The following is a 27,413-nucleotide window of genomic DNA, read 5'->3' as shown; positions in this document are numbered from 1 at the left end:
GATTCTGTCCTTGAAGCCATAAGTCTTAACCAAGGCAAACACTGTTGTCATTCGGGTATGTGCTATGATTGCTTTGCATATGATATCAGTTAATTCTTACAACCTTGCAAGATAGGTATTATTCCTCCAAAAAAAAAAAAAAAGGAAATTCAGTCTTAGGAAAGGTAAAGTAATTTCATCAAGGATCACAGTAGCTAATAAGTGACAGAACCAGAATTGAAATGTGTGTCTAACTCCAAGGTCAGTTTGTATTCATGATCTGTAAAAATATTCACTGGGCATCAGCTATGGGCCAACACTAGGCTAAGCTACAAGAGAGAAAATTTTCTTGTCTCAAAGTTTGCAGTTCAGAGAAGGATAGAAATAGGCAGTGACAATTCAGTGTCATAAATGGTGCGGGGGCAGGAATAAAATGTACTATGCGAGCACTTGGGAGATCAAGGAAGATTCCTTGAACGTTTAAGCTAAGACCTGAAGGTTGAGTAGTCACAAGTCAAGCGTAAGGAAAGAGGGAGGTTGTGCCAAGCATTTATGAGAACAATATGGTACATTTGAGGATCTAAAAGAAATTCAAGAGCCAAGAGAGGTAAGTTAAGCAAATCATACAAGGCCCTCTTTTTTTTTTTTTTTTTTTTTTTTTTGAGACAGTTTCACTCTTGTCTCCCAGGCTGCAGTGCAATGGCGCGATCTCGGCTCACTGCAACCTCCGTCTCCCAGGTTCAAGCAATTCTTCAGCCTCAGCCTCCTGAGTAGCTGGGATTATAGGTGCCTGCCACCACTCCCAGTTAATTTTTTGTATTTTTAGTAGAGACGGGGTTTCACCGTGTTGGCCAGGCTGGTTTCAAACTCCAGACCTCAGGTGATCCACCCACCTCAGGCCCCAAAGTGCTGGGATTAAAGGCATGAGCCACCGCCTCTGGCCAAGGTCTTCTATTTTATGTTAAGGAGTTTGGACTTTATATTGGGAGAAAGAGGGGGCTGGACCATCAAAGGCTCATAATCAGACTTTCTTTTCTAGAGAACACAAACATTTTTCACATTATAGCCAGGAAGGATTGGAGAACTAACACTGTAGAAGGATGGAAGTCAGTTAAAGAGGCTTTTGCAATAATCCAGACAGTAAATAATTAGTGGTCAAGGGAAGTTTCAAGGGAAGTATAGGCAACCCTATAGAACAAGTAATTAGTTGGGGCAGAAATGGAAGAATTCTAGAGATTACAGGGCAGTATGGTCAGGTCTTGGTGACCAGTTGGCCATATAGGGCACAGGAAGGTGTCTTAGTCCATTTTCAGAATACTTGAAACTGGCTAATTTATAAAGAAAAGGAATTTATTTCTTACAGATCTGGAGGCAGAGAAGTCCAAGGTCATGGGGTGGCATATGGGAAGGGCTTTCTTGCTGGTAGGACTCTTGTCTACAGAATCCTTAGGTGGTGCAGGGTATCAGATGGTGAGGGGACTGAGCGTGCTATTGTGCTAAGCTAAGATCTCTCTTCCTCTTATAAAGCCACCAGTTGTACTCCCATGATGACCCATGAATCCATTTATCCTTTATTAATCCATACATGGATTAATTTATTAATAAGGGTGGAGCCCTCATGATCTAATCGCCTCTTAAAGGCCTCCCTTTCAATACTGCCACACTGGAGATTAAGTTTGTGTTTTTGTTTTTGTTTTGGAGACAGAGTCTCATTCTGTCGCCCAAGCTGGAGTGCAGAGTGCAGTGGCATGATCTTGGCTAACTGTGACCCCCACCTCCCTGGTTCAAGCGATTCTCCTGCCTTAGCCTCCCAAGTACCACGTGTGTGCCACAGCGCCTGGCTAATTTTTGTATTTTTAGTAAAGACAAGCTTTCACCATGTTGGCCAGGCTGGTTTCGAACTCCTGACCTCAGGTAATCTACCCTCCTCAGCCTCCCAAAGTGCTGGGATTACAGGCATGAGCCACTGCACTCAGCCTCTTTAGTCTCTCTTAAAGAGATTTAAGGAAAAAAAAAAAAAAAAAGGACTACATGCATTGTTATAGAAACAAGTGGATGATGTTTTTAAAGTTTAAAACCCCAATTAAAGAAGAGTACATGCACTGCCTGAGGAGCATTTAATTGACATAAGGACTTGAAAGTGGTATCTAATTGTTTACTATAATTTGCTGGTCTAAAATCTTGACAAAAGACTGGAAGTAAGGTGTGAAAATCTGAGAGAATAAAGATTCTTGAGATAGGTATATGGTCAGCTTATTTTTTGAGTTGACTGGATTTGTAGAGGGAATGATACATAATAGTACTTGATAGGTGCCTTTCTACCAACAAACTGCCTTTAATAATTGCCTGAGGTGGCTGAAGGTAATTAACTGTTACCTGGGATCTTCATAATTCAGATCTGTTCTATGTTGAATTTAATACATTTTTTAAAAATCTTGAGGCTTTAATTTGTAAGTTATTTTTATTACTATAATCTATAACAAAAAAAATTATTCTCTACTTTTTTTTTTTTTTTTTTTTTTTTTTTTTTTTTTTTTTTTTTTTTTTTGAGACAGGGTCTCACTCTCTCTCTGGGGCTGGAGTGCAGTGGTGCGATCATAGCTTACCGCAGCCTTGACCTCCCAGGCTCAAGCTGTCCTCCCACCTCAGCCTTCTGAGTAGCCAGGACTACAGGTGTGTACCACCATGCTCGGCTAATTTAAACGTTTTTTTGCCGGGATGGGGTTCTCCTTTTGTTGCCCAGGCTGGTCCTGAACTCCTGGACTCAAGTGATTCTCCCACCTCAGCCTCCCAAACTGCTGGGATCAGCCACTGCACCCAACCATACAGTTATTTACATATTCTTTACATCAGGCTCTTCTCATGGCTGATCCTGTATCAGACTTCATTAAAGAAACCACGAAGTTCCAGGAATTTAGAAGGAGTTGGGTTACTTTTCTTTAAGGTCAATTGTTTGTATATCTAAAGGGCAGAAAAAAGAAAAGGATGGTAAAAAAAAATTGGTACCATTACAGACCCCTGCAAGATCAGTTGTCCATTGCTAACATTTCTTTTCTCCTTTGACTCTTGGAAAATGAAGTTCGTTTGTTTTTACAAGACAAAGTGCACGCCCTTTAGTAGTCTGCTGCTTCCTTCTCTCTGCCTATGTTTTCTCTTTTATGGTCCTGCCTATCCTTTGTGCTTTATGCTTAAGGGAGGGGATTTAAAAATGAAAGAGAAAAATCATAGACTAGTTTATGCCCTGTAGAGCACCGTGACCTATGGAAATTGTTCATGTTTTATGAAGTTAAGTCTCTAAATTTATTTTTCTAGGATTTCTTAAAGATTTAAAACTTGTGTGTAAACTGAAGCCATCTGGGCAAAATGCCAGACTAGGGCTATTCCTCCCAAACTAGATAGAGCATGTAATGTCACAATTAGCTTGTTCGAGTTCGTTTATATAAATAATTACATTTAATTTTTTAAGAGGTTCAGAAATGTGTTAAATCATTTGAGAATTTTTAGTCACTGTTACTAATAATAAGGCAACATTGTCATGCTGACAGGCAGGGTGCTGTTTCCAAAGTTAGTAGATTGTGCCATAGGTTGAGCAGTGGATTTGACTGTAAATAATGTTATCATGTTTGTTACATTTTCTAAAGGGCTAATATTTAATAACTTATCAATGAACAAAGAATGTTATACACAAGGCTTGCCTAAAGATTGTATGGGTAGTAGAAAGAATGCAGTATAGAAGTCAGAAGACTGGTTCCTAGTTTTGCCTACTTTTAGCCCCCTGTCCTTGAGCAAGGCATGTAATAACCCTCCCTCCATTTCAGTTTCTTCAAATGTGAAATGTAGAGATTATGCCTACTTGTCCTGGTAACATATTGGGATTATTTGGAGATCAAATTAAATAATAATAACAAAGAGCTTTGAAGACATAAAGCACTGTCAAAGTGTAAAATTGTATTAAAGCAAAATACTTTAACAGTGTAACACTGTACAACATAATGTGTGTACAACATAATAATGTGTTAACTGTTAATGATTGAACCAGATACATTATAAACTTACTTCAAATTTGTTATAGCTTTACTAAACATGCTGCTATAAAGTATGTTCTGATATAGGTAATTCTTTTTTTAATTCCTTTTTTTTTTTTTTTTTTAAGCCAGAGTCTCACTCTGTTGTCCAGGCTGGAGTGTAATGGCATGATCTCAGCTCATTGCAACCTCTGCCTCCTGGGTTAGAGCGATGCTCCTGCCTCAGCCTCCCAAGTAGCTGGGATTACAGGCGCACACCACCATGCCTGGCTAATTTTTGTATCTTTAGTAGAGACAGGGTTTCACCATGTTGGCCAGGCTGGTCTTGAACTTCTGACCTCAAGTGATCCGCCCACCTCAGCCTCCCAAAGTGTTGGGATTACAGGCATGAGCCAGTGCACCCGGCCTGATATAAGTAATTCTGATAGATGACCACCTAACATAAAGTTGAAAATTTTTCATATGACTTATGTAGTTGATAAGTTAGGAAATAGTTGGAAAACCTACAAGTATTTCTAGAATTTTTGTTAGGCTTGGCTTTTTGGAGGAGGAAAGAATATAAATGTCTGGCAGGTTGTTGAATAGAATTAATCAGCATCAAGTTACAATTCAGTGATTTATTTTTCCAACAAGATTAAATGAATGCCCTTATATACATATATAAAGCAATTAGTGCTAAATAGAAGGAAATATAAGATCCTTGAGTCATAGGCTCTGTTCCTTGTTGCTGTTTTAGCCTCCTTCTTGTTCTTCTGTGTTGTACTTCACCAGCAGCAAACTACTTAAAACTTAAAACCCCACTTTGTTCCCTCTTGTTTATGAGCTTTTGCACATCCTGCTGCCTCTACTTCAAAAATAATTTCTCGAGCAAAAGAACGAAAAAAATTAGTAATTGCCCCCTGATTTTTGTGGTTAATGTCTAATTGGCCTTTTTGTTTTTCATAACCACAAATACATGTTTTGGAAGATTAGTAGATGATAGAGAAAGCATATTAGAAAAGTAAGTTGGAGAAGTTCACCCGGAATGCCTGGTTAAGAGTTGAGGTTTTATTTTGTAGGTTGTAGGAAGCCCTTGACAGATGTATCCAAGAGAGTGTTACAGACAGTGTTCTACTTTATAAAGATTGTTAGGCAATCAACATTTTAGAACCTCCTTGGGTTGGATTGGAGGTTAGGAATCAGCATATATTGTCAGATTATGAGGCAGAATTGTAGAAATGGGTATGATTAGGATCTGAAAACAGCCAGGCAAGCATTCATTCATGTAAAAAATATTAATGCTTTTTATGTTTCAGACTGTCTTCTAGGTTCTGGGGATACAGGATTAAATGCACTAAATCCTACTCCTCCAATATACAGAAAATTAACGAATGCCTTACAAGTCAATGAGAAAAGGACAGACAACCCTATAGAACAATGGATAAGTGTCTTGAACAGACCTTTCACAAAAGATCATGTCCGGTAAACATATGTAAAGGTGCCACTTCATTAGTAATTATGAACCTAAAATTAAAATCACAATGAGAGACTCCTACACACCCACCAGAACAGATACATTTTAAAAGATTGGCCAGGCGGGGTGGCATGAGCCTGTAATCCCAGCTACATGGGAGGCTGAGGCAAGAGAATCACTTGAACCCCAGAGGCAGAGGTTGCAGTGAGCCAAGATTGCATCACTGTACTCCAGCCTGGGCGACAGAGGGAGACTCCATCTCAAAAAAAATATATCAAATATACCAAGTATTGATGATGTAAAGCAATGGTAACTCTCATGCTCGCTGGTGAGAGTATAAACTGCTATAGCTACTCTGGAAAACTGTTTAGCAGTGCAAACACTTTGACCCAGCAATCTATTGCAAGGTTACGTCCAGTGGAATATGCATACATGTGTACCAAGGAGGGCTCAGGAATGTTCATTGCTGTCATTATTATAATAGCAAAAAAAAACTGGAAACAATTCATATCCCTTACTATGGTATATTCATATAAAAGAATGCTACACAGAAGTGAAAACAAAGTACAGCTGTTCCTGATAATACAGATGAGTCTCACAAGCATCGTTAAGTGAAAGAGGTCAAATACAAAATAATGCATTATATATGATTCCATTTTATTTTTATTTGTTTATTTGAGGCAAGGTCTCACTCTGTCACCCAGGCTGGAGTGCAGTGGCACAATCACGGCTCACTGTAGCCTCCATCTCCCAGGCTCAAGCGATCCTCCAACCTCAGCCTTCCAAGTGTCTGGGACTACAGGTGTATGCCACCATGTTCAGCCAATTTTTTTACTTTTTGTAGAGATGAGGTCTCAGTATGTTGCTCAGGGTGGTCTCAAACTCCTGGGCTCACGCAATCCTCCTGCTTTGGCTTTCAAAAGTGTTGGTATTACAGGTGTGAGCCACTACGCCCAGCCATGATCCCCAAAGTGTTGGTATTACAAGCGTGAGCCACTATGCCTGGCCGTGATTCCATTTATAAGAAGCCTTACAAGCAGGCAAAACTTAAACTGTAATGTTAGAAGTCAAGATAGTGGTTAAGAGGAACTGAGCATGGTTAATAGCATGAGATGGGCTTCTTGGGTGCTGACAGGGTGTCTTGGTCTGTCAGCATTTTACAGATAAGGAAACTGGGACACAGAAAGGTTGAGTAACTTGTTGAAGTTCACCCAGCTAGTAAGTGATGGACTTAGACTTTGCACCCAGACATTCTGTCTCTGATGTCTGTGCTCTTAACTGTTCTGCCATACATACAATAAGCTGGGAGTATGCCTGGTCTGTTTGAAGGAGAGCAAGAAGGCCAGTGTAGCAGAAGTGAGGCAAGTTGGGGCACAGTAGTAGGAATTGAAGGCTACATAGTAAGTTATTGGATCTTGAAGGCCATAGTAGGAACTTTGGCTTTGACTTTAAGTGCAATTGGAAGTCTTTGGGTGGATTATGGCAGAGGAGTGATGTTAAACTACTACTGTGAGACAAGCCTGTAAAAGGTGCAATGGCAGGAACTGGGAGACCAGTTAGGCTATTAGAATAATTCAATATTGTTGAATTAGTGAAAGATGATGTGACTTAGACCAGGGTAGCAGTGGGAGGTGGAGAGAAGTTTTCAGATACCGAATATATTTTGAGAATAGGGCCAGGGGAGTTACTGAGGAATTTAAGGGTGTGAAATAGATAATAAGGATGACTTTAGAGTTTTGGCCTGAACAACTAGAAGAATGGCATTAACATTTATCGAGATGGGGGAAGATTGCAGGAGGAGTTGGTTTGGGGAGGAAGATTAGGATTCTTGGAAATGTTAAATTTGAAATCCTTTTAGACGTCCAAGTGAAGATATTGCGTAGACAGTTAAAGTGAGTTCAAGTGAGAAGTCCAGAAGTCCATAAAGATATAGATTTGGTAATCATCAATTTGCAGGTGGTATTTAAAGATATAAGACTGGGTGATGTCACCAAAGGAATGAATGTAAATGGAGAAGTCTTTGCGGCAGCAGTCCAGTGTGTAGATGTCAGGGAGATGAGGAACAGTCAGCAAAGGAGACTGAGAAGGAGCCGCCAGTAAGACAGGGGGAAACCAAGAGGGTAATATCTTAGAAAGCAGATGGGAAGGCCAGGTGCAGTGGCTCACGCCTGTAATCCCAGCACTTTGGGAGGCCAAGGCGGGTGGATCACAAGGTCAGGAGTTTGAGACCAGCCTGGCCAAGATGGTGAAACCCCGTCTCTACTAAAAAATACAAAAATTAGCTGGGCAAGATGGTGGGCGCATGTAATTCCAGCTACTCAGGAGGCTGAGGCAGGAGAACTGCTCAAACCCAGGAGGCGGAGGTTGCAGTGAGCCGAGATCGCACCACTGCACTCTAGCCTGGGCGACAGAGCAAGACTCCGTCTCAAAAAAAAAAGAAGGGAAAAGTGTTTTAAGGAAGAGAGAGAACCTCAGTTTTTTTCTTATTTTTTCCTTTTATTATTAGCATTGGATCAGATTGTATTTTAAGTGAATGTGAGAAACATAGGAAAGTTGGAACAAAGTTTGCTAAAAGAAGTGGGTTATATGGAAAGAAAAGAAGCAGGAAAGTTATTATATAATGGACAGGATTATGAAAGTCTAGAGGTTTTAAAAGAGAAGAGAATGCCTGACCATCTTAAATACCTGGTAGCATTTCTTGGTGGCTGTCTTTCCTCACTGTCTTACCAGCCTTTTAATTCGTACAGGATTTTGAATCGAAAGATGAGTGTCATGGTTCAAGTTTTTGAATACACTTATTTACCTTCTTGGGTGACAAGACAGCCATATAAGAAATAGGAAAGGGGCCGTTTTACTTCTCTGCTCCTGAGAACTTGCCCCATCAGCAAAGCTCTTTTGGTTCTACTCTGCCTTCTCTTGCCCATTATGCAGGAAGATGAAAGTAGTTCAGGTATGAGGAGGGAACAAAGTAAAGCTGTCTGTACTGACTTGACTCCTCCCCTGGTAATGGCAGGTGACTTAGTAGAGCTGGATCAGCATTAAACATTAATCTTCCAGATTTATGACTTCATCTCCATTAAAGAAAAATCTAATGTGGAAATTTGTTTCAATTTGAAAAGTTTTTACTTTCAGTGCATTTTGCTAAAATGTGTATTTCTACTAGCTATTAAAGCAAGATCAGTTGAGGAGACCTTATGTTAAGAAGAGATTGTGCTAAAGAGGCCAGTCATCATAGTACCTTCTAGTCCACAGCCTCTTAAGGAAATCATAGGGCCAGCTTATAGCCAAACCATAACTGGTCAGCAGGTTAGTGCAGTTAGATAGCAGTTTATATTATTTTGCCTTTACTCTTGGCCATGCAAATGCAAACTCAGAAATAGGCAATTCAAGTGCTGTGGAAGATTGAGGGAACCTGGAGCAAACCACAAATGAATAAAAATTATGAGTAAGTAGAAATTATGAGGTAGAGAATAGGTATGTCAGTAGAGAGTAAAGTAGTTAGCCAGAAACATCAGAAGTACAGAAATAGAGATGCTGGCCGGGTGTGGTGCCTCATACCTGTAATCCCAGCACTTTGAGAGGCCGAGGCAGGTGGATCACCTGAGATCAGGAGTTCGAGACCAGCCTGACCAACATAGTGAAACCCCGTCTCTACTAAAAATACAAAATTAGCTGGGCATGGTGGTGTGTGCCTGTAATCCCAGCTACTCAGGAGGCTGAGGCAGGAGAATTGCTTGAACCCAGGAGGCAGAGGTTGCAGTGAGCCAAGATCGCACCATTGCACTGCAGCCTGGGTGACAAGAGTGAGACTCTATCTCAAAAAAAAAAAAAGAAAAAAGAAATAGAGATGCTTAATCCACATTATGGTAGGGAAGCAATAAGTTCTGGAAAACAAAGCAATGTTAACCTAGTATCAAGACCTGCATTCAAACTTGAACATGCAGGCCGGGTGCGGTGGCTCATGCCTGTAATCCCAGCACTTTGGGAGGCCAAAGTGGGAGGGATCACTTGAGGTTGGGAGTTTGAGACTGGCCTGACCAACATGGAGAAACGCTGTCTGTACTGAAAATACAAAATTAGCCGGGTGTGGTTGGTGCATGCCTATAATCCCAGCTACTTGGGAGGCTGAGGCAGGAGCATCACTTGAACCCAGGAGGCGGAGGTTGCCGTGAGCCAAGATCGCGGCATTGCACTCCAGCCTGGGCAACAAGAGTGAAACTCCATGTCAAAAAAAAAAAAAAACAAAAAAAACTTGAACATGCTTTTGTGGTGTACGATCAGACTGTCTTGTAATTTCTGATTTTTATATGAAATTCTTGCCTCTTCCTTATTACCATTTTTATCTTTACAATAAAATCCCTTCTTCAGTCCAAAAGAGCCCAACATTAAGCTGAGTATAAATGTTTAAACTTACCAAACAGATACATAAGGAAATACTTTTTAAAATTTTTTCTTCCAGGCCAGGTGTGGTAGCTCACACCCGTAATCCCAGGGAAGGCCGAAGTGTGGGGATCCCTGTGCCCAGCCGGGGCAACATGACAAAGCCCTATCTCTACAAAAATATACAAAAATTAGCCAGGCGTCGTGGCCTGCACCTGTGGTCCCAGCTACTAGAGAGGCTGAGGTGGGAGGATAGCTTGAGACCGGGAGGTCTAGACTTCAGTGAGCCGCGATCGCGCCACTGCACTCCAGCCTGTGTGACAAAGTGAAACCCCATCACCAAAAAAAGTTTTCTTTCTTGAAATGTAAGAGAAAAATGCCACAGAGTACTTAACAGATTGCAATAAAACACTTAAAATGTTAATTTATTTGAAGGTGATTTTTAAGGAATACATATTTTTCTGTTATAATAAAAAGTTAAACACAAGTTCATTTAAGACATAAGACCCTCTGCACTCAAATGATTTTTTTTTTTTTTTTGAGACGAAGTTTTGCTCTTGTTGGCCAGGCTGTAGTGTAGTGGTGCAATCTTGGCTCATTGCAACCTCCGCCTCCTAGGTTCAAGTGAGTCTCATGCCTCAGCTTCCCAAGTAGCTGGGATTATAGGCATGCACCGCCATGCCCAGCTTATTTTTGTATTTTTAGTAGAGACGAGGTTTCGCCATGTTGGTCAGGCTGGTCTTGAACTCCTGACCTCAAGTGATCTGCCTGCCTGGGCCTCCCAAAGTGCTGGAATTACAGGCGTGAGCCACCATGCCCAGCCATCACTTGAATGATTATTAACACCAAGGAATGAAATGTTTTTCTAGGTTTTAGCTTTTCAGATTTTTTTTTTTTTTTTTTTGAGATGGGATATCTCTTCATTGCCCAGAGCAGAGTGCAGTGGTGCCTACTGTCACTGCCTAACAGTCACTGCCCTCAAGCAGTTCTCCCACCTCAACCTTCCAAAGTGTTGGGATTAAAGGCATGAGCCACCACTCTGGCAACTTTTCAGAATTTTTAAGTGACCATGATGGAGTTTACCATCTCTCAACCCCCACACCTCCACAAACACACAAAAACCTTGAAAATCTGGACAAAATAATGAAACAATGGGTTTTAGACTTTGGACAACAGCAATGCAGGACTGTGATCCCTAAAAGAAGGGAAACAAACAAAGTGAGCTCTACAGTCACTCACCCACCCTGGCTTTTTGCCTGGGGCACATTCTAAATTGTAGATCTGGGACAGGGAATCTTGAGCAAAGAACAAGGGAAGAGATAGAGATCGGAATTTATGGAAGCTGAGGCAGCAAGAAGTTTTAGGGCAAAGTTCAGCAGGAAGGACATTTTGTCAAAAAATAATGCTATCCATAGAAGTCTCTGACTTTTTGCTGAATTCTAGAATGAACATACATGGAGTAAAACTGTAAAGCCAGACAAAGAGCAACTAGATTGATGTGAACTGACAGACATCAGAGGTCACAGAGGGCTGGGAAGCATTTGAGTTTTTACTAGCTAGAGGGGAAAGTCCTTGTTGATCACTCACATTGAAGGACGAAATAATACCAATCTTAAAAACTCTCTTAAAAAAAAGAAAGAAAGAAAGAAAAAAGGGCCGGGCGCAGTGGCTCACGCCTGTAATCCCAGCACTTTGGGAGGCCGAGGCAGGCAGATCATGAGGTCAGGAGATCGAGACCATCCTGGCTAACACGGTGAAACCCCGTCTCTACTAAAAATACAAAAATTAGCTGGGTGTGGTGGCACGCGCCTGTACTGCCAGCTACTTGGGAGGCTGAGGCAGGAGAATCCCTTGAACCCAGGAGGCAGAGGTTGCAGTTGCAGTGAGCCGGGATCGCGCCACTGCACTCCAGCCTGGGCGACAGAGCAAGACTCCATCTCAAAAAAAAAAAAAAAAAAAGGAAGAGAGTACTTCCCAATTCATTTTGTGAGGCCAACATCCTGATACCAAAAGCAAACACAGAAATTACAGGAAAATACTACTAAAGAACAATGTGGTTCTTGACCATAGACAAAAATATTTAGCAAAATATTAGCTTTCAGGAACATATAAAAGGGTAATATGCCATGACCAATTGGGTTTTATCTCAAGAATGCAAAGGTCCCAAGGTTTACTTAACAGTCAATATAATCAGTAAAATTCACTACATCAATTGAATAAAGGAAAAAAACCTATATGATAATCTAAGTACATGTAGAAAAGTTTTTGACAAAATTCACTCATTTATGATAAAAACTGTCAGCAAACAAGGGAACTTTGCTTGGCCTTATGAAGTTCTGCTATAATACAAAAATCCTACAGCAATATCATACTTAATAGTGATAGACTAAATACTTTCCTCTTAAGATTGAGAACCGAGGCATAGATATTCTCTCATCACTTCTGTTCAACATTGCACTGGAGGTACTAGTCAGTGAATAAGGTAAGCAGGGAAAAAGACGTATGTAGGAGAGTAAAGAGTAAGACAGTGTTTATTTGTACACATGATCTTGAGTGTAGAAAATACTATAGAACCTATAAAAGTACTAGAAATCATAAGTGAGTTTAGTACAGTTACAAGAACATAATATACAAATATACTTTGTATACAGATTTACACACAGTCGCGCGTCACTTTAAAGACAGGAATATGTTCTGACGTTGTGTCATCAGGTGATTTCATCATTGTGTGAACATCATGCAGTGTACTTACATAAACCTAGATGTTAGAGCCTATTATGTACCTAGGCTATATGGTATAGCCTATGGCTCCTAGGCTACAAACATGTCACTATACTGAATGCTGTAGGCAGTTGTAACACAATGGTAAGTATTTGTGTATCTAAACATATCTAGGGCTGGGCACAGTGGCTCATGCCTGTATCCCAGCACTTTGGGAAGCTGAGGCAGGTGGATCACTGGAGGTCAGGAGTTCAAGACCAGCCCAGCCAACATGGAGAAACCCTGTCTCTACTAAAAATACAAAAATTAGCCAGGTGTGGTGGCAGATGCCTGTAATCCGAGCTACTCAGGAGGCTGAGGCACAAGAATCTCTTGAACCTGGGAAGCGGAGGTTGCAGTGAGCCGAGATCACACCACTGTACTCCATCCAGCCTGGGCGACAGAGCAAGACCCTGTCTCAAAAATAAATAAATAAATAAATAAATAAATAAATAAATAAATAAATAACATATCTAAACATAAAAAAGGTATGGTGAAAATACAGTATTATAATCTTACGGGACCACCGTCATATATGTGGTCCCTCCTTGACCAAAATGTTATGCTGCACATGATGGTATATGTTAGTGATGAAGAGTTGGAAATAGAAATAAAGTAGTAACATTTATAATGGCATAAACCATAGTGTCTAGAGATAAACTGCACAAAAATTGGACAAGACCTGTACACTGAAAACTATAAAACACTGCTGGGAAAAGTCTGTAAATGCCTAAATAAATAAAATACCACATTCATGGATCAAGCGGAAGTCAGTTTTCTTAAAATATCATTTCTCCCCAGATTGATCTATAGATTGAGAATAATCCCAGTCAGAATCCCAGCAGGCATTTTTGTAGAGATTCTAAAATTTGTATGGAAATGCAAAGACCCTCATGCATGGTTTGGCAGGTCTTTGCAAGCCACCTGTCCCATTGCCTGCTTTTAGAAATTGTTTTTTAACATTGCAACACTTAGTGTGTTGTGCGTATTGTCTCAGCCTGCTTTTGCAGTAAACCAGCAGAGTTGAGTAGTTGTTACAGACACCATATGGTCCACAAAGCTTAAAATATTTTACAGAATAAATTTGCTGACCCTGCCCTAGAGTATTTAAAGCAATTTTGAAAAAGATGAAAAAGGTTGGGTACAGTGGCTCATGCCTGTAATTCCATCACTTTGGAAGGCTGAGGCAGGCAGATCACTTGAGGTCAGGAGTTTGAGACCAGCCTGGCCAACATGGTGAAACCCCATCTCTACTAAAAATACAAAAATTAGCCAGGTGTGGTGATGCACGCCTGTAATTCCAGCTACTCGGGAAGCTGAGGCAGGAGAATCACTTGAACCCAGGAGATGGAGGTTGCAGTGAACCGAGATCGTGTCACTGTACTCCAGCCTAGACACAGAGCGAGATTCTGACTCAAAAAATAAATAAATAAATAAAAATGAAAAAACTGGAGGCTTTATATTATATAATTTCAAGACACAGTAAAGCTGCAGTAATGACGACTGTGGTCATTGACATAAGAATAGATATGTAGGACAATGGGAAAAATAGAGAATGAAAACAGACCTACACACATACATGGTTAATTGCTTTTTGACAAAGTTAGCAAGGTAATTCAGTGGGAAATGAATAGGTTTTTCAACAAATTGTACTAGGAGAACTAGATATCGAGTTTTAAAAAATTGAACATGGGGCCGGGCATTGTAGCTTATGTCTGTAATACCATCACTTTGGGAGGCTGAGACAGGCGAATTACTTGAGCTCACGAGTTCCAGACCAGCCTGGGCAACATGGTGAAACTCTGTCCTTACAAAAAAGTACAAAAATTAGCCAGGCGTGGTGGTGCTCACCTGTAGTCCCAGCTGCTCAGAAGGCTGAGATAAGAGGATAGCTTGAGCCTGGAAGGGGGAGGTTTCAGTGACCCATGATCATGCCACTGCACTCCAGCCAGGGTAGCCAGATCTTGTCTCAAAAAAAATTTTTTTTGAATGTAAGACTGTTATAATATATTCAAAAATTAGCTTAAAATGGCTCGATAGGCCTGACTTACAGAAGAGTTCAAACTTACAGATGAACATGTAGAAAATCTTCTGGTGAAGAATTTTCAGGACATATAAAACATAAACCATAAAAATAAAAAATTTTAATTGAACTTAAAATTTAAAAGCATGTTCAAGGATACTGTTAGGAAAATGCAAAGGCAACCTATGAACTAGGAGAAATATCACAGTTTAGTATAAACATCTGACAAAGAACTAGATTCCAGAATATATAAAGAATATAATAGTGTTAGAGTAGTAAATATTCTTGTTTCCAGAACATAACAGAAAGAAGACAGCCCAATTAAAAATTTGATTTGAACAGACACTTTAGTTTAAAAACTGATTTGAACAGTCACGTCACCAAAGTAGAGATGGGAAGCAAATAAGCACATGAGAACGTGTTCAAAATAAGGTGTAGTCATTAGGGAAATGTAAAAACCACAAAGGGATATCACTACACACCAGTTAGAATGAGAAATTAGAATGTTTTGATTCTAGAATGAAGTTGATGATTATCTTTTCTATGTTTTTGTATTTATGGAAGTATTCCCAACTCTAGTGGTTGCTTCCTATTAGAGTTGGGAATACTTCCATAAATGCAAAAACAGAAAAGATAACCATCTTTCACTAATCATGTAGTGATATCCCTTTGCGGTTTTAACTTACATTTAATTAACAGTTTTTAAAAAGTGTTAATAACAAGTCTTAAGGATGTGGAGCAAGTCATTTGATTTAGGCATCATCGATGATAACATCTATGGGAAGAAAATATAATATTTCTGTCTTGTATTCCTCTTTACAAGTGGGGAAAACTTCCTGGAAGCCCATGCTCGTGGCTCAACCAGCCAACTGGCAATAGAGATAAGACCATGTAAGTGGCTTAAATAAATCAATATTTACTATGTAGGGCTGGATAGGCACTGAGCCTCCCCTGAAGGACTTGGCAAACGTAAGAAGGATCAACAAAATCACAGTTCTTTTTATCAAAGAAGAGGAAGAATGGCTGTTGACTAACCAAGTGGCAACTGTATTTGATTACACTAATACTGTGAAGGAGAGGATCAGTGAAGTAGACAAAGAAATGATAGGAAACATCTTGATAACGCATGTGTTCCCAACTTATGAAGATATTCCAAAGATTACCTCATTTCATGGCTCACTTATTATTCTTCAACTTACTGCAATCTTGCTTTTGTCTTCATGAAGTTAAGAAATGCTCTTGGTAAAGTCACCAGTGAGCTCCAAATTACTGGCCTTTAAAAAAATCAGCTGGCCTTTAAAAAAATCATTTTATGTGCCCCTTGACTTAATTTTGTCTTTAAAACTATTAGCCATTTTCTTCCTGAAAGTCTGTTTATTCCTACTTATTTTACTTCTTATTAAAAAGTGTTAAATTGGCCGGGTGTGGTGGCTCACACCTGTAATCCCAGCACTTTGAGAGGCCAAGGTGGGTGGGTCACAAGGTCAGGTGTTGGAGACCAGACTGGCCAATAAGGTGAAACCATGTCTCTACTAAAAATACAAAAAATTAGCTGGGCGTGGTGGTGCACGCCTGTAATCCCAGCTACTGGGGAGGGTGAGGCAGGAGAATCGCTTGAACCAGGGAGGGGTAGGTTGCAGTGAGCCAAGATCACACCACTACACTTCAGCCTGGGTGACAGGGCGAGACTCTGCGTCAAAAAAAAAAAGTGTTAAATTATAAAATACTTCAAACAAAAATAATTTATCCACATTTAACACACTAATATTTTCTCTGCTTCATGTTAATGAAAAAATTGCTACAGATATATCTTATCTATCTATCTATCTATATATAGATATATATATAGTTGTAACTCTTTCCCAAACCTGTCCAGTGTCTTGAAGTTGGTGATTATCTTTTCTATGTTTTTGTATCTATGGAAGTATTCCCAACTCTAATGGTTGCTTCCTAATTTCTCTCCCTGTCTTATCCTTGTATGTAGGTGTCCTCCAACATTGTATTAATTCTTTTGATTTCCTCTAAATCTGTACCTTATTTGAGAGTTTTATTATCTTTAAAAGATTCAGATAAGCTGGGTGAGGTGGCTCACTCCTGTAATCTCAGCACTTTGGGAGGCTGAGGCAGCAGATCACAAGGTCAGGAGTTCGAGACCAGTCTGGCCAACATAGTGAAAACCCGTCTCTACTAAAAATACACAAAAAATTAGCCAGGTGTGGTGGTATGCACCTGTAATCCCAGCTACTCAGGAAGCAGGAGAATCGCATGAACCCAGGAGGTGGAGGTTTCAGTGAGCCGAGATCGCACCACTGCACTCCAGCCTGAGCAACAGAATGAGACTCCATCTCAAAAAAAAAAAAAAAGAAAAAAAAAGAAAAAAGGATTCAGATAAACTATGAAACTATTTTTGTTTAATCTATCTCTGGCTTCCATCTTTTTCTGAGCTTTAAACATATTATTAATCCCCCACCAGACTTCACAGCATGAACCTAAAACAAACCATCTGAAACTGGTCCAAAAAATCTGTTCCTCTGTCCTCTACCTTAATTATAGTGTTACTCTCCACTTGGTTAAAACTAGAAACTTTGGCCAGGCACAGTGGCTCACGCCTGTAATCCCAGCACTTTGGGAGGCCAAGGCAGGTGGATCACTTGAGGTCAGGAGTTCAAGACCAGCCTGACTAACATGGTGATACTCCGTTTCTACTAAAAATACAAAATTAGCCGGGCATGGTGGCACATGCCTGTAATCCCAGCTACTTGGGAGGCTGAGACAGGAGAATCGCTTGAATCCAGGAGGCAGAGGTTGTAGTGTGCTGAGATCACACCATTGTGCTCCAGCCTGGGCAACAAGCGTGAGAGTCAGTCTCAAAAAAAATAAAAAAATAAAAAATAAATAAAACTGGAAACTTTGCAGCCAGCCAACCCTTAATACACGTATAGTAAGTACTTTAAAAATGTTCAATAAATACTGAAGAATGAATGATTTTTTCTTTTTTCTTTTTTTTTTTTTTTTTGAGACGGAGTCTCACTCTGTCGCCCAGGCTGGAGTGCAGTGGCGTGATCTCGGCTCACTGCAAGCTCCGCCTCCCAGGTTCACACCATTCTCCTGCCTCAGCCTCCCAAGTAGCTGGGACTACAGTGCCCGCCACCACGCCCGGCTAATTTTTTGTATTTTTGGTAGAGACGGGGTTTCACCCTGTTAGCCAGGATGGTCTCGATCTCCTGACCTCATGATCTGCCTGCCTCTGCCTCCCAAAGTGCTGGGATTACAGGTGTGAGCCATTGTGCCTGGCCTCGACTTTTTCTTAATGTCTCCTCTTTCCATATTTAACTGACAACCTTGATTATTATACACTTCTCATTTCCCCCATTATCATTGGCCCCGCACTGTTCCAGCTCGTCTTTTTTTTTTTTTTTTTTTTTTTTTTTTTTTAAGACAGGATCTCGTCTGTCACCCAGGATGGAGTGCAGTGGCACGATCACAGCTCACTGCAGGCTTGACCTCCCTGGGCTCAGGTGATCTTCCCACCTCAGCCTCCCAAGTAGCTAGAACTATAGGGATGTGCCACTACACACCACAACTGGGTAATTTTTTGTATTTTTTGTAGAGATGGGGTTTTGCCATGACGCCCAGGCTGCTCTCAAATTTCTAGGCTCAAGCGATCTTTCCACCTCAGCTTCCCAAAATGCTGAGATTACAGACATGAGTCACCACACCTGGCTGCTTTTGCCTTTTCTCACATGGGTCAGTTGGAATAGTTTTATAACTTGTCTAACTGCTGTCATTATTTTTTCTTCTTTCTAGGCTGTATAATTCATCCTTTTGTCATAGTTTTTATAAAACACATCTTCTCCCGCTATTCCTCAAAACAAAAATTCTGGATTAAATTCCTAATGCTCCCTGGAGAAAGTCTAAAAGTTACTGCATAACAAATAATCTTCTATATTAAATCTCCTCTCTAGCTGCCTGTCCTACCCAGCTCACAAACAGTCCTTCACACTCTTGGAACAGAGAAATTTTCTGTTCCTAAAATGAACCATGCTGTTTCAAGCATCTGAGCCATTCTGTACACTTTTCATTCTTCCTGGAATATCCTTTTCTTTTCCCCAAATCTCCAACTCTTCAAGACCAAGCTCAGATACCACTTCCTTTGCAAAACTTTTTTTCCTAAGCGCTTTAAGCAGAGCTGATAACATTTGTTGTATTTCCATGGTATTTTGTACATACCTCCACTCTAACATTTTGTCACACTCTAGCATTTTTCACATTGTATAATGTTGTATTTGTTTCTTACATTTGTGACCTTTTAATGAAAAGGGACCATTTCTTTCCTCCCAGCTCCTTTTACAGTGTCTAATATACAATATTTTTAGTTTTTGGTTTTATTTTGATAGCTTTTGAGGTACAAGTGGTTTTCGGTTAAATGGATGAATTATGTAGTGGTGAATTCTGAGGTTTTGGTGCACCCGTCACTTGAGTAGTGTACATTGTACCCAGTATATAGTTTTTTTTTTCTCCCATAATGTATGTTATTAATGAATATATATCTATAAGTCAGTAGCTTGGAACTTGGAAGAGACTTTTCCTATAAATGTTTTATGTTTTTATTTTGGGGAATTTTTCTTGTTTGGTTTATTGTTTTTTCTTTCCAACTTTTAGATTCAAGGGGTGCACGTGCAGGTTTGTTACATGGGTAAATTATGTGTTGTGGGGTTTGGCCTACAGATAAATTTTGTTACCCAGGTAATCAGTATAATATCCAACAGGTAGGTTTCCATATAAATGTTTTAAATGATGTTACATTTCTTTTTTCTTTTTTTTTGAGATGGAGTTTCGCTCTTGTTGCCCAGGCTGGAGTGCAATGACGCAATCTCGGCTCACCGCAACCTCCGCCTCCTGGGTTCAAGCAATTCTTCTGCCTCAGCCTCCTGAGTAGCTGGGATTACAGGCATGCACCACTATGCCCAGCTAATTTTGTATTTTTAGTAGAGACAGGGTTTCTCCACGTTGGTCAGGCTGGTCTCAAACTCCTGACCTCAGGTGATCCGCCCACCTTGGCTTCCCAAAGTGCTGGCATTACAGGCATGCACCACCACGCCCAGCTAATTTTGTATTTTTAGTAGAGACAGGGTTTCTCCACATTGGTCAGGCTCGTCTCAAACTCCTGACCTCAGGTGATCCTCCCACCTTGGCCTCCCAAAGTTCTGGGATTACAGGTATGAGCCACCATGCCCAGCCATGATGTTAACATTTCTAAGACAACCCATAAAAATCAGTTTAACTCATATTGCACCTGAAGTTTACTTAAAAATATGAATCACATATGACATTAGTAATATTTCTAAATGAGATGAGCAGCAATGATGGGTCCTATGCATTGATACTGGGGTGCTGGTGGAACTGGACTGAAATTGATGGGCTATCCTAGAGTTATTGGAAAGAAAAGTGCGTAGATGTGAGGCATTAGGTTCAGTACTCTGGATTAAGAAAATGAGGCTGGAGGACAGGTTAAGCATAGTAATGGAAGACTTGATAGGGTAAGGAGAAAAGGTGTGACTTTTGAGGGAAGATGGTTATGGGTAAAGGAGGTGAGGATGAGGAATTAAGCTGGGAATGGAAACTGAGGTGGTCGGGTAATTATAGGAGCCTCTGTTGTGAATTGACATGGTATTTCCAAGTTGTCCTATCAGAATTTAAATTACAGTATTACTGGGTTTCCCCCATAATTTTTCCTCCTTCACACAACTGCTGTTCTTTCAAAGTATAATTTATGTAATAGTTAATGCTGTTTTCTTGATATTTAGACTTTGGATGCAGGTAATTTTGTAAATTCCTTGTACCGACTTTTAAGGTTTTTACGGTTGAACTTTTTTTTTTTTTTTTTTTTTTTTTTAATGGCAAAGAATAGTGCTTGGCCCTGACAGAAAGTGGGGTGGGGAACGGTGGACCTTTCCCCCTCCCAGTTTTTACATATTTTGTGGATATATATTGATAGTTACAATTTTGCCTTCAGGCTTAAGTATATTGAGTCAACATCTTCCAGTCTGATAACCACAAAAGGCATATCTTCTTATAATGTGCATTTCTTGGAAGACTGGGAAGGTTGGATGCATTTTCTTTTTTTTTTTTGAGACGGAGTCTTTCTCTGTGCCCCAGGCTGGAGTGCAGTGGCGCGATCTCTGCTCACTGCAAGCTCCGCCTCTCGGGTTCACACCATTCTCTTGCCTCAGCCTCCCGAGTAGCTGGGACTACAGGCACCCGCCAACACGCCCGGCTAATTTTTTGTATTTTTAGTAGAGACGGGGTTTCATCGTGTTAGCCAGGATGGTCTCGATCTCCTGACCTCGTGATCCGCCTGCCTCGGCCTCCCAAAGTGCTGGGATTACAGGCTTGAGCCACCGCGCCCGGCCTGGTTGGATGCATTTTCATATGTTAATTGGCCCTTCCTATGTTGTGAATTGTCTCTTGATAGGTTTTCATGTTTTTCCATTGGACATTTTCTTTTCATGCATAAGAGTTGTCTGTATTAAGAATGTCAACCAGATTCCACATGTGTACATTTATTATGTATTGAGAGAATAAGAAAGCATGAGCAAGTACAAAGATATTTTAGCTTCTCTTAAACTTTTGTCCCCACCCCTGCCCCCCTCAATGTGGAAGTTACTTTATACTTTAAAAGACTTTTCCAACTTTAGATTATGAAACTACTTAACTTTAATTTTTTCTAATACTTTTAGAAGCAACTGCCTTTTATATATTTAGCTTATAATTCCTTTACAATATTTTCACTTTAGTCATCCCTCAAGATCCATGGGAAATTGTAGAGCCTTCTAGAACCTCCTGTGGATACCAAAATCCCCAGATGCTCAAGTCCCTGATATAAAATGGCATGTATTTGTATATAACCTGTGTACAAATCCCCCATATGCTGTTTTTTTGTTGTTTCGTTTTTTGTTTTTTGTTTTTTTAAAGACAGAATCTCACTCTTTCACCCAGGCTGGAGTGCAGTGGCATAATCTCGACTTACTGTAACCTCCGCCTCCCGGATTCAAGCGATTCTTCTGCCTCAGCCACCCGAGTAGCTGGGACTACAGGTGCGCACCACCACACGTGGCTAACTTTTGTATTTTTAGTAGAGGCAGGGTTTCACCATGTTGGCCAGGCTGGTCTCAAACTCCTGATCTCAGGTGATCCACCCGCCTTGGCCCTGCAAAGTGCTGGGATGACAGGTGCGAGCCACTGCGCCCAGTCCCCCGTATGCTTTAAGTTGTCTCCAGATTGCACTATTCACAATAGCAAAGACTTGGAACCAACCCAGATGTCCCTCAATGATAGACTGGATTAAGAAAATGTGGCACATATACACCATGGAATACTATGCAGCCATAAAAAAAGGATGAGTTCACGTCCTTTGTAGGGACATGGATGAAGCTGGAAACCATCATTCTGAGCAAACTATCGCAAGGACAGAAAACCAAACATCGCATGTTCTCACTCATAGGTGGGAATTGAACAATGAGAACACTTGGACACAGGAAGGGGAACATCACACACCGGGGCCTGTCGTGGGGTGGGGGGAGGGGGGAGGGATAGCATTAGGAGATATACCTAATGTAAATGACGAGTTAATGGGTGCAGCACACCAACATGGCACATGTATACATATGTAACAAACCTGCACGTTGTGCACATGTACCCTAGAACTTAAAGTATAATAATAGAAAATAAATAAAAAAAGAAAAATAAATAAATTGTCTCCAGATTACTTATAATACCTAATACAATGTAAATAGTTATTGTACTATGTTGTTTAGGGAATAATGACAAGGAAAAAAAAGTCTGTACGTATTTAGTACAGACACAATTTTTTTCTGAAACTTCTGAATCTTGGTTGAATCCATGGATGAATCCATGGATGCAGTACCCATAGATACAAAAGGCTGACCGTATATTAAGTTTCCAGATCCTGTTTTGGGTTTTTGTTTGTTTGTTTTTGAGACGGAGTTTCGTTCTTGTCACCCAGGCTGGAGTGCAATGGCACAATCTTGGCTCACTGCAACCTCGCCTCCTGGGTTCAAGCGATTCTCCTGCACCAGCCTCCCAAGTAACTGGAATTACAGGCGCCCATCACCGCGCCCAGCTAATATTTGTATTTTTAATAGAGACGGAGTTTCACCATGTTGGCCAGGCTGGTCTCGAACTCCTGACCTCAGGCTCTCCACCCATTTTGGCCTCCCAAAGTGTTGGGATTACAGGCGTGAGCCACCGTGCCTGGCCCTGGTTATATTTTGATGCTTATAGTTAACTCACATCTTTAGAATATACCCATTTAAGAGAGTGATCTAAAACCCAATTCTGAGGTTCTGAGACTGCTTCTATTTTAATATATGTAGCTACATTTTAAATTATTATTGTACAGCTGAGGTTGTAAATGTTTAGTCTTTCAGAATTCATGAGGCGGCCAACACTCACCTACTTCCTTTTGAGTGTCATAGAAAGGGAAAAACTATACAAATAAGAATGACCTTTGAAAGTAAGTGAATTAATGAATTCTATATTAGTGCTTCTTTAGAAAGTGAATAGAATAATTCAGATTTTGTAATGTTAGTAAACCTATATGGTAGATAATACGGTAGGTAAGCGATGAGTAAAGCACAAATCTTACTTCGAAGGAGTGTATTGCCATTAATTTGGGGGTAGGTTGGGATTAGACTAGTAAATAAAAAATGGTATATAAAATGGAATAAAGTGAGCCTCATAAGAAAATCTCCCCAAAGGTATATTGTGGGTTTGAAGAGAAAAGATATTTTACTGATTATAAGGAAAGCCTGAATGGAAAAGTAACATTTGTGATGACCATCAGTGAAAGGATAGGATTTTAGCAGGTAGAGAGGTGGGGAGAATACTTGAGACAGAGACAATTTTAGAAGGGGGAAAAAGAAACCCAAAATGGGAAAGCACAGGGCATATGCATTGGGAAAACACGATTTGTGTGTGTGTGAGCATAAGTATGAGGATAGTAGAAAAAAAAGTTGGAAAGGTTGAAAAGATAGATTGGGGTTAAATTTGGTGAGCATTAGGGGTGTTTCCATTGACAAGGAAGGGAAAAGGTATAGATCTACTTTGTCCTGTATGATAGCCACTAGCCATATACAACTCTTGAGCCCTTGAAATGTCTCTAGTCCAGTTGAGATGTACTCCAAGTACAAAATACACATTAGATTTTTAAGGCTCAGTATGAAAAAATAAAATGTCATTAAAATGTTTATATTGGTTACATGTTGAAATAAACATGTTTTTTATATACTGGGTTAAATAAAATACTAAAGTTAATTTTACCTGTTTCTTTGTACTTTTTTAATATGGCTACACTAAATTAGAAAATTTAAAATTACGTGGCTCACATTTGTGACTTAGATTGTATTTCTGTTGGCATAGTGCTGGTATAGACAGAATACAACAATATTTGCTAGTACCCATTGTGTGCCAGATTGTCTAGAATTCGTAATAAAGTTAATCCTCATAGTAAACCTTATGAGGTAGGTTTTTCTCTTTTTTTTTCTATTGTGTTTTCTTTCTCTGTTTTTTTTTTAACAGACAATTTTATCACCCAGATGCTTTTTTATTTTTTATTTTTTTGAGACAGAGTCTCACTCTGTCACCCAGGCTGGAGTGCACTGGCACGATCTCAGCTCACTGCAACCTCTTCCTCCCGGGTTCAAGTGATTCCCGTGCCTCAGCCTCCCTAGTAGCTGGGATTACAGGTGTGCACCACCACGCCCAGCTAATTTTTGTATTTTTAGCAGAGACAGAGTTTCACCATGTTGGCCAGGTTGGTCTTGAACTCCTGACCTCAAGTGATTGGCCCGCCTAGGCCTACCAAAGTGCTACAATTACAGGCGTGAGCCACTGCGCCTGGCCCCCAGGTACTTTTCCTTTTTTTTTTTTTTTGAGACGGAGTCTCGCTCTGTTGCCCAGGCTGGAGTGCAGTGGCTCGATCTCTGCTCACTGCAAGCTCTGCCTCCCGGGTTCACGCCATTCTCCTGCCTCAGCCTCCCAAGTAGCTGGGACTACAGGCGCCTGCCACCACGCCCAGCTAATTTTTTGCATTTTTAGTAGAGACAGGGTTTCACCGTGTTAGCCAGGATGGTCTCAATCTCCTGACGTAGTGATCCGCCCGCCTTGGCCACCCAAAGTGCTGGGATTACAGGCGTGAGCCACTGCGCCCAGCGATACTTTTTCAAGTAACTGAAGTGCATAGAGGTTAAGCAACATACCCTGAGATCACTCCACTACTAAGTAGGAAGCCAGGATTCAAATTTAGCCCTCTCTGGCTTCAGAGCCCATGGTTTTCCCAATATACTGTGGCATGGTGGCATTGGACTATTAAAGGTGATTGAGTTGGAGAATGAAGCGATTGGAGTAGGGCCTTTGCAAATTGTAATAAAGATAAATGAGGGGAAGAGACCTCGTTTTCAGCTTTCTCGTTTTTGTTTTGTTTATGTTCCTTTTTGCAGGGATGGCATATGCTTTTCTTAAAATGATTTTTTGAACCCTGTCTTTTTGAAGTATCCTGTGTGTTAACTGACTCTCAAAATATTTGTTTTATTGTCTCTGTAGATTTGATAATGGGCTGCATTAAAAGTAAAGAAAACAAAAGTCCAGCCATTAAATACAGACCTGAAAATACTCCAGAGCCTGTCAGTACAAGTGTGAGCCATTATGGAGCAGAACCCACTACAGTGTCACCATGTCCATCATCTTCAGCAAAGGGAACAGCAGTTAATTTCAGCAGTCTTTCCATGACACCATTTGGAGGATCCTCGGGGGTAACGCCTTTTGGAGGTGCATCTTCCTCATTTTCAGTGGTGCCAAGTTCATATCCTGCTGGTTTAACAGGTAAGAGTTAAATGGACAATTATGTTGTCTGTTTGAGAACATCACCTTGGGTAATATATACTTAAGGCTTGTCTGCCTTTAAGAAAGATATCTTACCTGAGGACTTTTCAAATAATTGTATGTGAAAATTAGTCTCTAACATAAAAATTAGTTTTATTGTATACATGGGTATGGTACTGGAAAATTGGTAGTAACCTGATGGTGATTATGTACTGGATCATGTCATTAATTATTTTATTAACTCATTATTCAAATAGTTATTGGGCCCCCCCTACTGTAGGCACTGGGAGCATAAAGATTCAAAACATATACCTTTCCCCCAAGAATTTGACAACTTCTCAGGATTGTAAAGTACTTTGCAGTATTAAAGTCTTATAGTAGTTACTTAATAGATGTTAATTTAATGACAGTAAAGTAGTGATAATACAATATTTCTCCCAGTTGCTGCTGATTTAAAAAAGAAAAATCCTAAAGCTCAGACAGTTTAAAATTTTCCCCCAAGTCACAGGTAGTAAGTAGGAGAGCTCAGATTTATTGTCCTATTCCAGAACTCCCAATTATTACGTTATTATATCCTTTTAGAGAATAGCAAGAAGTGATTGTTGACAACCTTTCGTGGAGACAGAAGGCTCTTAAAAAAATAGATTCAAACAGTTTTAAAAGAGAGAAAATGAGCTGTTTTGTAAAGGGTCCCATATCAGGATGCTTTTTCACTGAAGTAACAAAGTATAGCTGGCTTAAAAAGGTAGAGTGAGTTTCAGGATTCCTTGATAACAGCAGTTCCATGGTGTCATCAAGGACTCAGATTTCTTTATCTCTATTCTGCAGCCCTTGGGAGTGTCTGCTTTATCCTTAGGCTTGGCAGAACAGCTGCCAGCATCAAATCAAGCAATATATGTCCTCATTAACAGCCAGTGGGGGCAAAAGATAAATCTCCACTACAAGCATAGACTGACTATACATTTGTCTCTTCAGTCTGTTCCAACTGGACCAAAAACAATAGCCAGGCCAGGCACGGTGGCTCACACCTGTAATCCTAGCATTTTGGGAGGCCAAGGTGGGCAGATTGCCTGAGCTCAGGAGTTTGAGACCAGCCTGGGCAACATGGCAAAACACTGTCTCAACTAAAAATACAAAAAAAATTAGCCAGGTGTGGTGTTGCGTGCCTGTAGTCCCAGCTACTCGGGAGGCTGAGGCACGAGTAGTGCTTGAACCCAGGAGGCAGAGATTGCAGTAAGCCGAGATTGCGCCACCGCACTCCAGCCTAGGTGACAGAGCGAGATTCTGTCTCCAAAAAAAAAAAAAAAAAAAGACAATGGCCAGAGGACTGCCATACACTGATTCTGTTAGACTTCATTTAGGGAGTTATGCATGTTAAGTCAATTACAGTCTTAATTCCAGCCCCCTAATTCTGAATACTTCAGTAGTAGATGGCCATGAGGGCATTTCTCAGTCTTTACCAAAAGTTTACTTTTAGAGTTATGTTTGGGAAAGATAGTAATCTAAAATGGTTAAATATTGATACTTAAAGACACACTTTAGTTACCTAAAGCAATTTACTTATATAAAATACTCCATTAGGGGTATTCATTTATTAAGTCAATGTACACTCAATGTCTGTGTATCAGGTATGGAGAGGTGAGCAAGATAAGGTTTCTGTCCTGATGGAGCTTACATTATAGAGGGTTGGACAATAATTAATGAATAAACAGCTAAACAGGATGGATGATTAATGATCCTTAAATGCTATGAAGGAACTAACTAGAATGATGGTGAAGGCCCTGCAGTTAATCAGGGAAAGCTGTCTCAAGAAGAAATCATTTGAGCTGAGATTTTTTTTTTTTTTTTTTTGGAGTTGGAGTCTCTGTCTGTCACCCAGGCTGGAGTGCAG

General features: G+C 40.3%; 1 protein-coding gene across 2 annotated transcripts in view; it reads left to right on the top strand.

Moving 5' to 3' along the window:
• The window catches only part of YES1 (YES proto-oncogene 1, Src family tyrosine kinase), a 90,578-nt gene that overhangs the window by 31,320 nt on the left and 31,845 nt on the right, over positions 1 to 27,413 (top strand). For both annotated transcript variants that reach the window (XM_030810681.1, XM_030810682.1), the window contains exon 2: positions 25,244 to 25,522. In XM_030810681.1, the coding sequence (XP_030666541.1) occupies positions 25,244 to 25,522 (279 nt within the window). The remainder of the gene's footprint in view (positions 1 to 25,243; positions 25,523 to 27,413) is intronic.

This window comes from Nomascus leucogenys, chromosome 4 (genome assembly GCF_006542625.1).
Source record: "Nomascus leucogenys isolate Asia chromosome 4, Asia_NLE_v1, whole genome shotgun sequence".
NCBI lineage: Eukaryota > Metazoa > Chordata > Mammalia > Primates > Hylobatidae > Nomascus > Nomascus leucogenys.
The sequence above is the reverse complement of the archived record's forward strand: the minus strand, read 5'-3'. Positions and strand labels throughout refer to the sequence as shown.